Source organism: Acomys minous, assembly GCF_964271855.1.
Source record: "Acomys minous genome assembly, chromosome: 1".
NCBI classification, from domain to species: domain Eukaryota; kingdom Metazoa; phylum Chordata; class Mammalia; order Rodentia; family Muridae; genus Acomys; species Acomys minous.
Genome location: NC_140483.1, coordinates 50358899 through 50373884, shown reverse-complemented (window position 1 = coordinate 50373884; position 14986 = coordinate 50358899). Strand labels below are relative to the sequence as shown.

The following is a 14986-nucleotide window of genomic DNA, read 5'->3' as shown; positions in this document are numbered from 1 at the left end:
CATAATCTTGAACTGCTTACAATCAGAGAGAATTTAATGACCACCATATGTTTGTTTTTACCTTTTATAAAATGTAGAAATCACTTGTTTCTGTTTATGATTGATCATGCCATGTGGCCCAAATTGGTCTGGAATTCAAGACCATCATACTTAAACTACCAAAGTGCTAAAATTATAGGTGTGTACCACATTGCCAGGTGTAGACATCCTTAATGAGTTATGTCTGAGTGGACCCTAGATGCTGCAAATCAAATTTTTAGTCTCTGCTGCTATTCTTTCTGTTTTTATTTTAAACTTCTTCCAGTTTTATTGTATCCTCTTCCCTCACACTCTTCATGTTTCATGATTTCGTTTTGTACTTTAAATCATATTTTGGTAATTGAGATCTATTTTAAATAATTAAGAGCTTGAATTAATGATAACAACAACTATACTTTAATCACTGATATGTGATTAATTAAAAATTTTTGAAACCAGGACTCATTATGTAGCCCAACGTGTCCCCAAACTTAAAATCTCTTCTTCCAGGATCCTAAGGTTTGGACTCACAAGTCTGTGCCATCTACACCTGATGAATGCACTATTTTAAAAAAATGTCAGGCCAGTGAAATGGCTCATCAGGGATAATGCGGGCCACCCACCCTGGTGACTTGAGTTCAGTCCCTGGGACCCATTTCATGAAAAGAGAGAGCTGATTCTTAAAGGCTCTCTAACATTTACATATGGTATATATTAGTTCTTAAACTCAAGACAAATGACAACTGAGGTGCCTATTTAACTTATCAATGTAGATGCTGACTCTTCTCTCTCAGCATTACCAATACTTTTAAAAAGTTCAGGCTCCTCTCAGCACTTTTCTCCACATCCCAAACCCCAACCTCTTCATACCCATGGTTCCGGGGTTCCACTGTCCTTGCTGTAGCTGCTCTTCCATATATAAGCCAGCCATTTTGGCTATGCAGTTCCTTGTGCTCTGGGTCTCGAGGTTCTCAGGGCCTCTGTTTGCTCTCCTTCTCTTTTATAGTCTCATAAAGTTTCTCCTGAACTCATACTTAGAAGAAGTCAGGTTTTTCTTTCATTTTCATTCAGTGTGCACACCTCCAAAAACACACACATGCATGCATCTACACATGCAGACAAATAAGTGAATGTAACCAAATAACAAAAACAAATATTGTCATCTTTAGTCTTCAAAACAGATCTTTCTCCAAGTTTATATTAAACCGGAGGCAGGTTCTAGGAAATTCAATTCTTTACATAACACATAAGTATTTATTTATTTTTTTATTTTGTAAAAGAAAATTCCAGAGAAGATAGTACTCACCATAACATGAGGGTGTATCGGACCATCCATCATCAGTACATGTGATAGAGCCTTTGGAATGTTTTTGTCTGTTTTCGTACCCAACATGGCACTCATAATCTAATTTGTCATTGAGTTTAAACCATGTGCTATTATTTTTGGTTCCAGCATTCTCAAATACAGGCATATCACAAGCCTCTAATGTAAAATAAAACAGAAGAGTTCATTTCTAATCATTTCTCATATGTCAATGGACAATGTGAGTAGCTCCCATGATCGAAAGTACATATAGGCTAATATATGATAACAAATTAAGCAGTGTATAAACACACCCTTAGAAGAGTTTATCAGCTTGTTTTTCTTATGTTTATCACATATTACCAATAAAATAGGTGCAGGTGTATTTTGAACAGTAAGGTCTCATATTTAGTAGTTAATATGACTTACAAAATATAGAAAAGTTGATTAGCCAAATGTAATACAGGTGCCTTGATACTCATAATTTTATATAAATGAATATTACATGGAAATATTTTAATTGCTATTTCTTTAACTAGATTCTGTAAAAGCACAACAGACAGAAAATTAGAAATTAAAAAATAATGAATATCTTAAATTGCCTATCATTTAAAGTATGTTGACTAGTGTTTTTGAAAATTAGCACGAGCTACCTTGGTAAATAAAATTAGATAACTAACTATTAGAAACTAATTCTTAGAAAAACCTTCATTAGTCCTAGATCCTAAAACAAGGAAAACTTTAAAACACCACAATATTCTGCTACCTGGAAACGTTTATTTTTTCCAATATCAAGATATTTGGCAAGGATCTCTAGGAGTGAGGCTTTCTGAGATGAGCCTTAATTTATAGTATCAAATACATATTAAAAGGTTATCACATATTCAGAGATTTAAAACATGGACATATATCTTCATTTCAAGCTTTACATCTTGGAGCAAAGGGTTTGATATTCAAGGAAGAAGACCTTTTTAAAAGGTAGCTAGTCAAAGAATCCTTCACTAGATTTAAACTCATATGATATTTTAAGACAATGTAAAGGCAAATGAACTCATATTTTATAATGCAAGAATGGGTCCAAAAGGAAAAACAAATAGACATGTGTATTTTTTCTTGAACTTTAAAACGTATCTTTCAAATGAAATAGCATCACTCACTGGAAGGAGAATAAAGCTAAACCTTTATATATGACTACTATAATGTCAAAAAGTACAATGAAATACTCACTAATGCATGATGGTTGAGCTGACCATCCATTTTGTAGGCAAATAATTGTTCCTGTTGTTTCTCCATTTGCTGTTACATAGCCCTGCTTACAGCTATACTGTGTTTCTCTATTTAGAGCGTATGTTGGATCACTTTCAGAAAAAAATCCATTCTCAATTTCTATATCTGTATTTGAACATGTCTCTAAAAAAAAGTCATAAAAAGATGAGTTTGTGCAGAGTAGCTTAAGGATTCACAATATAAAAACATATTTAAAATAGCAATTTAAAATTGGAGATCAAGAATAATCAAAATAATTCACATTACTTGGCTAAAGAAAACAACTCATAGGTTTAAAGGTAAACCACAATTATCTGTGAAACAAACAAAACTTAAACCACTCATATTTATTAATTATTTTTGCCCAAGTGAATCCATAATCTTACAGAATGTCAGTACTCTTGAAAGTATTTTTTTTCTTGTACTTCTTTTAAACCTGAGAATAAATCAGGTCTTTTAGATGTATCAAACTCATTTTTGCTATTAGGGTTCTTGTGGTTGGGTTATGATCTTGGAAAATCTATTCACATAAGTGCTACAGACTCAAGTACCAAGAATTTTAATTTTCATTGTAACTGTAAACCGATAAAACAATGGATGTTCAAAGTTCAAAATCGTTCAGAGCAAATAATAAGTTTATTTAATGTTTTCATGTCAAGACGATGCCTCCTCAAATCCTTTCCAAATGAACTTGAAAATGTAAAAGTAAAATTTGCAATTTCATTTTTATCAGCTGGATAATATTTCATTGTAAAATGTACCAGATATAAATATATTGCATGAGAATATTAACAACAAAAAAAGAAACTATCAAAATATACTTCTTTCAGTCACTAGGTTTCTTCTTGGAACACACTTTTTCCTGTGTACGGATAAGTAGAAAATAAAAGAAAAAACATTAAATATTTTATATAATGTCACCAAAAATATAAAATAAAACATCTGAAGATAGCTAAGTAGTGAAGAGATAGGAACACCATCAAACAGCTTAGAAAAGAATAAGAATAAATTGTTTCATTTTGTGTACTTATAAAAAAGTAAATACCAACATATTAACATTTTAAAAACCTGAAAAAGATGAAGAGAGATCAAGCAGAAGTCAAATGAGGGAAAGTTTTGATTTTGTAAAGGCATGTAATAAAATTATAAATAAAATAAGAGTAGAGCTCCCCCTTACACACAAAACAAGCGAACATAAATTTATAGTGGAAAATTACCAGAGCTGAGTACTGGAAGACAAAAAACACTGGACTAGAATATCAGGATAGCAATAGATAAATGAAGTCTATCATCAAGGTGGCTTTATACAGGAAGGGATTTTACAGAAAATAGCAGTGATAAAGAACCCAACTAGGAATAAAATTGGATACTGTAATGACTTTAAGCAACAAAAGTTATTCTTAAAGATACTTGTATCGCTGGGACCTGTGGCATGGAGAAGTGGGAAGAGAGAAAACATGCAGATGTCTACAGCCATCTTTTAGCTTCTCTGCCCAGATGCTAGCATGCTGTAGCACAGCACAAACACTGTGATACAGAAGAACACAAGAAGAAAAACTAACCCAAATAGTAAGGTCAAAGATTCCCAGCACACCAACAACGTGAGATCCAAACTGGAAGAGTCCTTTGATCACCCTCATACTTTAGAAAGACCCCAGAAGAAGTTTATCAATATTCTGAACACAGTAGTTGGAAAGTAAACGCTCTCTAAACTAGTCTAATGAAATTTCGAAGGGGAACAAAATGATCAGTCAAACTCAGTCTTCTAATCCTGCAGGTTTCCAGTCCCAAGCTCTGGCTGCCAGAGTGCCATCAGAGCACTGCTGCTTTACTCAAAGGACTGTGCTGGAGGTGAAATAAAATGTATTTGTGGCAACACCTTATTCCTCTTACATCAACAACAAAATCCCAGCAACTCATTCAGAAATGTTTGTCCATTACATCCAAGTATCAATGGTTAAACCACACACACAAATCTGTGGGGTGACAGAAACAAGCATGGAGAAATCTGGCTGCACTCAATGTACACATTGAAAAGGAACAGGGCCCACACTCATTACTTGAGACTCTTTTTAGCTATTAGAAAAAGCAGAAGTTAAGACCATAATGAGTTGCAATTCCCTACTGACTAAGGATATTGAACACTTTAAAAGTATTTCTCAATCATTCTATATCCCTCTGCTGAAAACTCTCTGTTCAGCTCTGTACCCCAATATTTATTTGGATTATTTGATTTGGTGGTGTTTAATTTCTTGAGTTCTTTATATATTTTGAATATCATCCCTTTGTCAGATGTAGGGTTGGTGAAGATCTTTTCCTAGTCTGTAGGCTGTTGTTTTTGTTCTGTTGACCGTATCCTTCACCTTACAGAAGTTTTCAGTTTCATGAAATTCCATTTATTACTTGTTGACCTTAGAGCCTGAGCTATTGGTGTTCTGTTCAGGAAGCTGTCTCCTGTGCCAATAAGTTCAAGGTTCTTTCCCACATTTTCTTCTAAAAGGTATAGTGGGTCTGTTTTCATGTTAAGATCTTTAATCCACTTGGACTTTGGTTTCATGCAGGGTGCTAAATGTTGGTCTACTTGCATTTTTCTAATGTAGACATCCAGTTAGACCATCACCACTTGTTGAAGATGCTATCTTTTTTCCATTGTATGATTGTGGCTTCTTTGTCAAAAATCAAGTGTCCATAGGTCTATGGGTTTATTTCTGGGTCTTCAATTTTATTTCATTGGTCTGAGATTCCACCTTCATATATCAGAATGGCTAAGATAAAAAACTCAAGTGACAGCACATGCTGGTGAGGATGTGGAGAAAGGGGAACAATCCTCCATTAGTGCTGGGAGTGCAAAATTGTATAACCACTTTGGAAATCAATTTGGAGCTTTTTTTTTTTTTTTTTTTGAAAATTAGGAATAGTGCTACCTCAGGACCCAGCTATACCACTTGTGGGCATAGACCTGAAATATGCTCCAGCATACAATAAGGACATATGCTCAACTATATTCATAGCAGCCTTATTCATAACAGCCAGAATCTGGAAACATCCTAGATGTACCTCAGCTGAAGAATGAATAAAGAAACCATGGTACACTTATACAATGGAATACTACTCAGCTATCAAAAGCAAGGAAATCTTGAAATTTGTAGGGCAATACATAGAACTAGGAAATATGATCCTAAGTGAGGTAACCCAGTCCCAGAAAGACACACGTGCTATATTCTCATTTATAAGTGGATATTAGCCCAACATAAAATTCTTCTGAGAAACTCCACCCAGTTGGGGTTTAGGACAGATATTGGGACTTGCACTTGGACCTTGGGAGGAGAGTTGAGAGTTGTATGGAAGGGGAGAGGATGGAAGGACCTGGGGGAGTTTGGAGCCTCACATGAAGCCTGGTAGATCTACCCATGGAGGCCTTCACAAACTGAAGTGCCAACCACAGAACATGCATGCAGATTACCTAGACCTCCTGTTCAGATGTAGCAAATGGACAGCTCTTTCTCCATGTGTCTGGGGAGGGGGAGAGAGGAGACTGACATGAACTCTGGTGCCTGTGATTTGATCACGGCCCTTTAGTGTGGGGCGGCATTTGTGCCATACAAGGGAGTGCACACAAGGATGCAGGCTACCCTGATGACACTGATAGATTGTAACCAAACAGTGGTGGAGGAGGTTCCCCCATCAGACGTCTAGGGGAATGGAATAGTGTGGAAGAGGGAGGGAGGGTGGGAACTGGAAGATAAGAGTAAAGGGATAACAACCTGGATATAATGTGAATAAATTATAGTTAAAAAAAAGAAAAAACCATAATGAGTAGATCTGGGGTTGCGAGTCATATCCTAAATTATATTCCATTATATCCTATTATATTCACAATAGACACAAACATTCCTATATAAAATGAATTTTAAAGCTTGGCACTATAAAATGTCCCTAAATCAATAGCCACTTCAGAGAATTTGAATCAGAAATGGAGATGCCACAAATTATCAATATCAGCAATGATCAGAATTATAACTATATATTTCTTAACATATTTTAAAAGAACAATTGTGGGATACCATAGGTAAAAAAATAATAGAATTAGTAAAATGCGAAAGGCCAACTTTGACAGGTCAGGTAAACTGAAGAGGGGCATGGATTCAGCAATTCATCATTCAGTAGACTTGTCTCTGAGGGAGCAATGCTTAATTCTCTTTAGTCTGTGAAAATCTCTCTAGGGCCTGTGAAAAAGGGGGAAAATCACACACACACACACACACACACACACACACACACACACACACACACACATACACACACATACCCCACTTGGTGGATGAAGCAAACTTCAACGAGTTCCAACTTTACTTTTTCTCTTTGCTTTTGTACACCACCTAAGACAAAAATTCTCTATGTAAAAAGAAATGTAATCTACATAGCTCACATAGGACCTTTTTGCTGCATACAACATTATAGTGCTAAAAGAAACTAGATATAACCAAATTTACAACTATATTATACTCATGCATAGAAAAATTCAATTAGACTGTATTGATTGTCTCCAAATTGATCCCAGCAAAGCATTTAAAATACAGGAATGTTGGGAGTCATTCTCTGGACTCATTAGCATAAACAGGCCAAAGGATTTACAAATTTGGCTTGTAAACTCTCACCCAGCCTTGAGGACTTGGCAAGATATTTCTATTGGCTAACTTACTTAAACAGAAGGTTTATTATTAATTCCAGGTCAGGATGTAGGGATTGATGTTCGTTCCTTGACCTCGAGTTGAAAGAAACTTAAGCACGTCAATAAACTAAAGTAATTGTCAGTAATTATTTTTGTTCCAAGTTTCTGTTCTAAGAATTTTCTACTTCACACACATGAATACTGTATAAAAAGACTGAATAAAATAAACTTGGCGCTGCAGCAGTATTCACTGTTAGCCTTCCTGGCACTTCTCCTCATCTCCTTTTACTATTGTCTTTTTTTCTTTTTCCTTTGTCACTTCTGTTTCCTCAATCTCAAGCCCCAAATCTAGGTACTGTCCTACTGACTTTGCAGGCTCTGGCACATGAGCAAGCTCATTCTAAAAATTACATGGCAAGGGACCACAGAGACAGGAAAATTTTAAAACCTACTCTGTGATATAGACATTTTAAAGCTGATGTAAATGTTGTTCAGTGTGTTGACGAATAAAAATATTTCAGTTGCCCAATTGTATATTTCTACACTCTATACTATTCTTTATTATTTAATTGAAGACCAAATATATTAAAAGCTATTAAGCCTTACATAACACAATAATCATTCAAGAAACCTGTGGTATTGGTGAATTGTACAAACACAAAAAACAGTGGAAGAGAACAGGAAATCAACAGCCACACATACATAAGACTAGAACTCATTCATCAAAATCAACCACAGTTTCATAGTAAAATATATTTTTTATCAGGTAGAACATCAATAGATAAGCATCTAATTCTAAGATAATATAACAATTGAGATGTAATATTATTAAATTAATAAAATATATTTTTAAAAATTCTAAAAATAAATAAATAAATCTAAGATAATAAGCTTAAACTTATTTGTTAAACTCATATCAAACTGACACAAAATGATAAAAACCTAAAAGTAAAATATAAACTTCTAGATGAACATCTACTTTCAGTTTGGGTAACGCAATTTTAGTTGACACAACTAAAGGAATATTTTGTATTTATCATTACAACTAAATGAAAAAAAATGTGATATGTTGGATAGCATGAAAATGAACACACTTGCTATTTACTTGCCAACAGCGCCTCAGCCAGAAGTGAGACAGTATGTCTTTCTCCCCTGTTGTTACGGTGGTTTGTCTGGCTTGAGCTTGTGAAGATCTTGCACACGTGGTCATATGGAGAAGGAGTCACGGGGAAGGAGGTGAATACACGCTAGTGGCTAGACACACCCCCTCAACGTTTTTGTTATTGTTTGTGTGGTTTGGTGTGGTTTTAGAACACAAAGTTGGTAGGCAGGGTCAGGGATCTAAGTGGAGGGAGATAGAGATCATCAAAGCATGTGAAACTATCAAAGAACTAATAAAAATGAGAAAGGTGAAAAGGAAACATTTGCTCTTGGAAGACTGGCGGGAAAAAAAAGAGGGGGGGGCTATAGAAACAGTAGGAGAGCCAGGAATTGTAGATTACTGTGAGGAAGAAGTATTTTCAAGACACAGCAAATAAGATGCACATATGATTTCAGAAGGAGAGTGAGAGTAGGCACAAGGTGTGCAGAAGTTCAAGGTAGACTAATTCTAGCACACACAGGGAAGCTGGTCACAGAATCCCACCCTAACTGTGGGCAGTTGGCAATAAATAGCTATGTAAAGGAGTAGATCAGTCACTGTTTATTATAATACCACACATCCAAGAATGTAAATACACCACAAATTAGACTTTATGGGTTTGTTTAAGGAAAAAAAAAAAGGACACAAAGTTGGGATGGGGGTAGAAGAGGCATCCCTGGGGGTAGTTCAGGATGGGTGGTTATGATTAAAACATATCATATGAAGATTTCAGAGAATCTAATTTTCAAAAAATTAAAATTATTTTAAGTAACAAATATAAGCAAAAAAATCACAAATAGTATTTACTTGGACCTCATAAAGTGTTAAAATACACATACTGGAAATAACTACTAGAAACTCATGATGAGCCAGGTTATATAAGAACATATTTAAAAATTTGATAAGGAGTTGTATCTTAGATAAATTATTATAATATAAATTATGTAATAACACAGTCAATTAAAGGGGAATTTTTAGGTGATTGCTATTATTTGCCAACTATGAATAAAAATTAAAGATAGGCTTTCTCATCTGATGTGTTTAGAATCTCAAATGCAACTCTCCTGATTTTTAGAGGAATCCTCCCTCGCCTGGGTCCAGATCCTTCAGCCTTTATGGTCTCCCTAGGGCTATCTTACCAAATGCAATCTTAGATTCAAAGAAATCACTATCAAAATACCTACACAATTTTTAAAATTTACATATTAATTTATAATCTTACACACATATAAAATAAAGTACATACAACAAGAAGAAGCATGAAACAATAAGGAATTTTATTAATGTTACATTCATAGTGTAAGGAAACATCTTTCCTATCTTGGTGAGTCTCAAATTCTGAATGTAAATCAATATCTATAATATCTCATCTCTGTTAACTTAAAACATCTATCTATACCTAAAAACATCTTAATCCCTAAACAACTAAGGTTCATTGTAAAACTAAACTACCTGGTCTTCAACCTCGTCAGAGACTTGAGAAGGAATAAAATTAATTACCTGAGTAAACAGGAAGTATAGATAAGCAGCTTTCAAAGTGAAAAAAAAAATGACAGAGACAGTTTGCTGTCTGAACAGTCACCCATAACTCTGTATAACATTGGATCATCCTCTTCAGCTTTTTGGGCCAATATATCTGACAGACATATTTGTGATGCAGGAACTCTTGAGGACTTGCTTACCCTGTCTTGGCAGAGTTTGGCCATCAAGTCAGCCTGCATCCAAGCTTGCCCATTTTTAGACAGAATTCTGTCTGTGATAGTAATGAGGACATTTTCCCCAGTGACTGGCTTGCCACATTTGAAGCCATCTCCATAAGGAGGTTCTTTGATGCTCATCATCTTCTTTGAAGTAGGTTGGGTGTTGTCAGGAGTTAAACTGTATTGTTGTCAAAGAATTTTTAGAATAACAAAAATATCTTTAAATGCCATATTCTGTATGTCTCTGAGGCTTTTGAAGACCTTATCTAACTATTTTGCCGTATATATCTATTGAATCATATCTATAAGTTAGACCTAGGATATATATTTTTGTAATAAAAATAAACTAGTAATTGACATGACCATGATTTGATCAACTAACAATTAACTTGTATTATTAATTATCCTAAAAAGCCTGCAATAGCACTTTCAAGGTATTGGAAGTAAACCTTCTATTATAATCGAATTGAATGGGTACAATATCTCATGTTAGAGTAGATATGTATACATATGTGTGTGAAGCATAATCTTAAATTTGAATTCTAGACCACAATATACAATCAATATACAAAATTCTATACCAATGAATTAAAAATAACCTTGTGAATAACAATTAAGGCCTTAAGTTGAAGAGTAGACTCAACGGTCTACTTTTTGTCCTATCAACCCTATATATTTCTGTATTCCCGCTTCTTTCTTTTCAACCATTATCTCTAAACCTAAGAAAGAAAGATAAAGGAAAAGAGAGACATCCCTGAGTCCAACCTCGTTCTCTCTCTGAATAAGACCAATATTAACTTATAACCATTCCCAATGTGGTCCCTATCTACTACATCTGAGCAGAGTGTCTATGTCCTCACCATGCATGGTCTTTGGTTGGTGCATCAGTCTCTGCAGCCACCCCTCCTTTGCCTGGATTTTTTAAATGTATATTTTATTTATTATGATTTATTCACAGTACCTCCTGATTGTTATCCTGTCCCTATTATCTTCTCACTCCTACACTCTCTCCCTCTTCTCCCTATCCCCCCACCCCAGACCTCTGGCAATAGCCTATTAATTCTCATCAAGATAGCCTACATTTGGGGCTGGAGGTTAAGAGCACTGACTGCTCTTCCAGAGTTCCTGAGTTCAATTTCCAGCAGCCACATGGTGGCTCACAACCATCTATAATGTGACCTGATGCCCTGTTCTGCCTTGCAGGTGTACATGTGGGCAGAGAACTGTATAGGTAATAATAAATAAATCTACAAAAAAGAAAGATAGCCTATATCACCTTCCACTGTGTGCCCACTACGTCATCTTCCCGAGGGACAGTGACCAAATCATGGGCACCTGAGTGCATGTCTGAGTCATGCAGCAGCTGTCACCTACTTTCCCCCTTGTGGAGGATCACCAGTCCATTGGCTGTATCTGATCAGGGGGTCTTGGTTCTCTGCATGCATTGTCCTTGGCTGTTGTATCAGTTTGTGCAGTCCCCCTGTTGCCAGATCCATAGGCCTTGATGGTCTCCCTGTAAAGCTCCTTTTTCCTCCTAGACCTTCCATCCACCAACTCTTCCCTACAACTCTCAGCACTCTGCCCAGAGTCCAGCTTCGAGTCGCAGTATCTGTCCCAATTAATTCCCCACTGAGTCTCTCAGAGTGCATCTATGTTAGGCTAATATGCATTTATAAGATAATATACCATGTGTGCTTTTCTGGGTCTGTGTTACCTCACTTAGAACGATCATTTCTGGCTCCATCTATTTGCCTGCAAATGTCAAGATTTCCTTATTTTTAATAGCTAAATAGTATTCCATTATGGAAATGTACCAGTTTCTTTATCCATTCTTTGGTTGAGGGACATCTAGGTTGTTTCTAGATTCTAGCTATTACAAATGATGCTGTTATGAACATAGTTGAGCAAATTTCCTTGTTGTATGGCCTATATAATTCTTTACAGACCTTGAAAAATCAAACTCAACTTCATATGGAAAAAACAGAATAGCTAAAACAATCCTGTGAAAATGAAAGATCTTCTGGAGGAATCTCCATGCTGAATCTCAAGTTGTACTATAGAGCAACAATAATAAAAACGGCATGGTACTGGAATAGAAATAGGCTGGTTGATCAATGGAATCTAATCAAAGACCCAGAAATAATGCAACACACACTTGATTTTTGAGAAAGTCAAAACCATGCAATAGAAAAAAATAACATCTTCAACAAATGGTTCTGGTCCTGCTGGATGTCTACATGTTGAAAAATTCAAATAGATTCATATTTATCAACCTGTGCAAAACTAAAGTCCAAGTAGATTAAAGACAGCAACATAAAATCAGACACAGTAAACCTGTTAGAAGAAAAAGTGGGGAAGAGCCTTGAATTTATTGGTAAAGAAGACAATCCTTGAACAGAACATCCGGTTAAAATTTGTACCAGTAGCTCAGGCTCTAAGATCAACAATTAATAAATGCATCTCATGAACCCAAAAGCTTCTGTAAGGCAAAGGACACTGTCAACAGAAAAATATGATAGCCTGCAGGCTGGGAAAATATCTTCATCAACCCTAAATCTGAGAAGGAGCTAATATCCAAAATATATTTTAAAAAACTGAAGAAATTAAACACTACCAAATCCAATTATCCAGTTAAAAATGGGGTACAGAGCTAAACAGAGAATTCCCAACAAAAGAACACTGAATGGATGAAAAACACTTAAAGAACGTATAGAAAATATTAATTCACCGAAGATAAAAATTCCTATATATAAATACATAATGGCCTAGTTATCTAAAAGAGAATAAAGCAAAGAATGGTTTTTCATCAGCAAAATGATACAATAGAAAGCATTAGACATAAATGTAAAGATATGTTAACATTTAAAGACAATCACATTAGTATATAAAAAGACTTAATATTATTCTGGGATTAGTTACTTAACATTTGTTTTGAAAATTCAAGATAATGTTAATCAAATCTAATCAAGGTTTTTTTTTTAAAAAGTGGCAATCTGAAGTAAACAAAGAACATACTTATTACATGTGAAACTCAGAGATTGATTTTAAGAATTCTTAATATAACAGCAAACTAGTTATATATAAAATTGAAATGATAAACTCCAAATTGACATAGGACTATCTTTTAAAAAGCAAACCATATTAAAATGAGTGTATGCCAACATTATTATGTTGTAATATTTATAGACATTTATTTTAAAATAAAATGTGACATAATGCATCCATTTGCAAGGATATAGAACAAGAAAAAAGACATTGACAAAAATGTATATTAGTACATTAGTACACATTTTGGAGAAACACCGGAAAACTAGACAATGTACAACTTCCCAGAATCCCCTTCTGAGTTACACATCACAGAGAATTCAGAGACAACTTTCAGTACTTTAAAATATCATGTAACTACTTCAATATTTGAAAGGTGTATGTAGCCATTATGATATTTGGTTGATTTCAAACAACTGTTTTGTGTTAAATGACAAAGCAATATCAAAATATATAATATTATGAGTTAAATAAAAGATTAATCAATGTTTTGTTGTATTATGATCTAATTTCTACTGGTTTGTTTGCCTTGCTATATACTTGTCAAGGATCCTATATATTAACTTATACACACTTGAAACAATGAAGCATTTTGCCAAAATTAATATAAATGGGACAGAGAGTCATAAGCATCTTGTGATCTCAAGGCAGGTTACTTACTGACACGGATACACTTGGGTTCAGGGGACCAGCCATTCTCTGTACATGTAATTGTGTCTTGACCATTGGGAAGGTTGTAGCCAGCGTAACACTTGACTTCCACAGACTGATCCTGAACGTATTTTCTTTCCCAAAATGAAGAATGCCCATTCTCCACATAATGGAAAATACATTCCCCTAAGGACCAAAAAATGACAAATGGAAAAAAAAACCAACTGATTTATTTTTACAATAAATTAAACTAAATAAAAATTTATCCTTACAACCATTTAATGACATGCATGGCATTCACAAATAAAACCAATGCCAAATGTTCAAAAGAGTAGCACTTACCTTTAGACTATATAAATAAAATATGCAAGTGTGAAGGACTTCTTATAGTCCCTGTTTTTGATGTTCATTTTATGTAAGTGGCTCACAAAGGCAGATACTGGTTGTCTTTGCTCACAAATTTTGTTGGCCCATTTTTTTTTTCTTGAGAAACCTAACTGTACTAATGCATGTGCTCTTCTCTTCCATCCTTTGGAGAATTAAACATGATAAAACATGATTTAATATAGACATTGACTTACTGAGGCATGGGACTGCAGGCTTCCACCCTTCCTCTGTGCAGCGAATGTAGTCCGAGTCTGACCCTGAAGGAGTCACAAATCCATTGTTGCAGTGATAGCGCAACCTCTTTAACATAGGTAGTAGGAAGAGGAGTCTGTTCATCTTTTCTGTATATAGAAGTCCATTTTTGATTTGTGGAAGTTTACAAAATTTCACTTGCAATAAAACAAACAAACAAACAGAAAAACACTCATATCAGAGATGTATCACTTGATTAATGAATTGCTATTAACTAAAATAACTAAACAAGAAGACCGAGGGTGTCTTGAACAGGAAAACTAGTAGAATTCAGACACTTGAAACATATGCAACAAGTTATATCTTACAAATCACCAGGAAAGTGGATTAGAGATATTTGATAATATCCAATATGATAAAAGAATATTCATAATTTTAACTGAAACTGAACTATAACATGAATATATCATATTAAGCTATACCTGTGCCTTAGTATTAAAGTCCTATATTGTTTATTGTATCAACATGCTCATATGTAACAATTTTGTTTTCATGTTTTTATTTATAAATAATTAGTATTTCAAATATCAGAATAGTTTTACTTTTTCCAT

At 34.7% G+C, this 14986-nt stretch overlaps 2 protein-coding genes across 2 annotated transcripts in view; both read right to left on the bottom strand.

The window, feature by feature from the left end:
* The window catches only part of LOC311586565 (complement factor H-like), a 168165-nt gene that overhangs the window by 56355 nt on the left and 96824 nt on the right, over positions 1-14986 (bottom strand). The window lies entirely within an intron of this gene.
* Positions 1-14986, bottom strand: part of LOC311586686 (complement factor H-like) — a 42754-nt gene that overhangs the window by 19100 nt on the left and 8668 nt on the right. The window contains exons 2-5 of the mRNA XM_084762817.1: positions 14378-14572; positions 13806-13982; positions 2549-2731; positions 1325-1501 (exon numbers count right to left, since the gene is read on the bottom strand). Coding sequence (XP_084618943.1) covers positions 1325-1501; positions 2549-2731; positions 13806-13982; positions 14378-14572 — 732 coding nt within the window. The remainder of the gene's footprint in view (positions 1-1324; positions 1502-2548; positions 2732-13805; positions 13983-14377; positions 14573-14986) is intronic.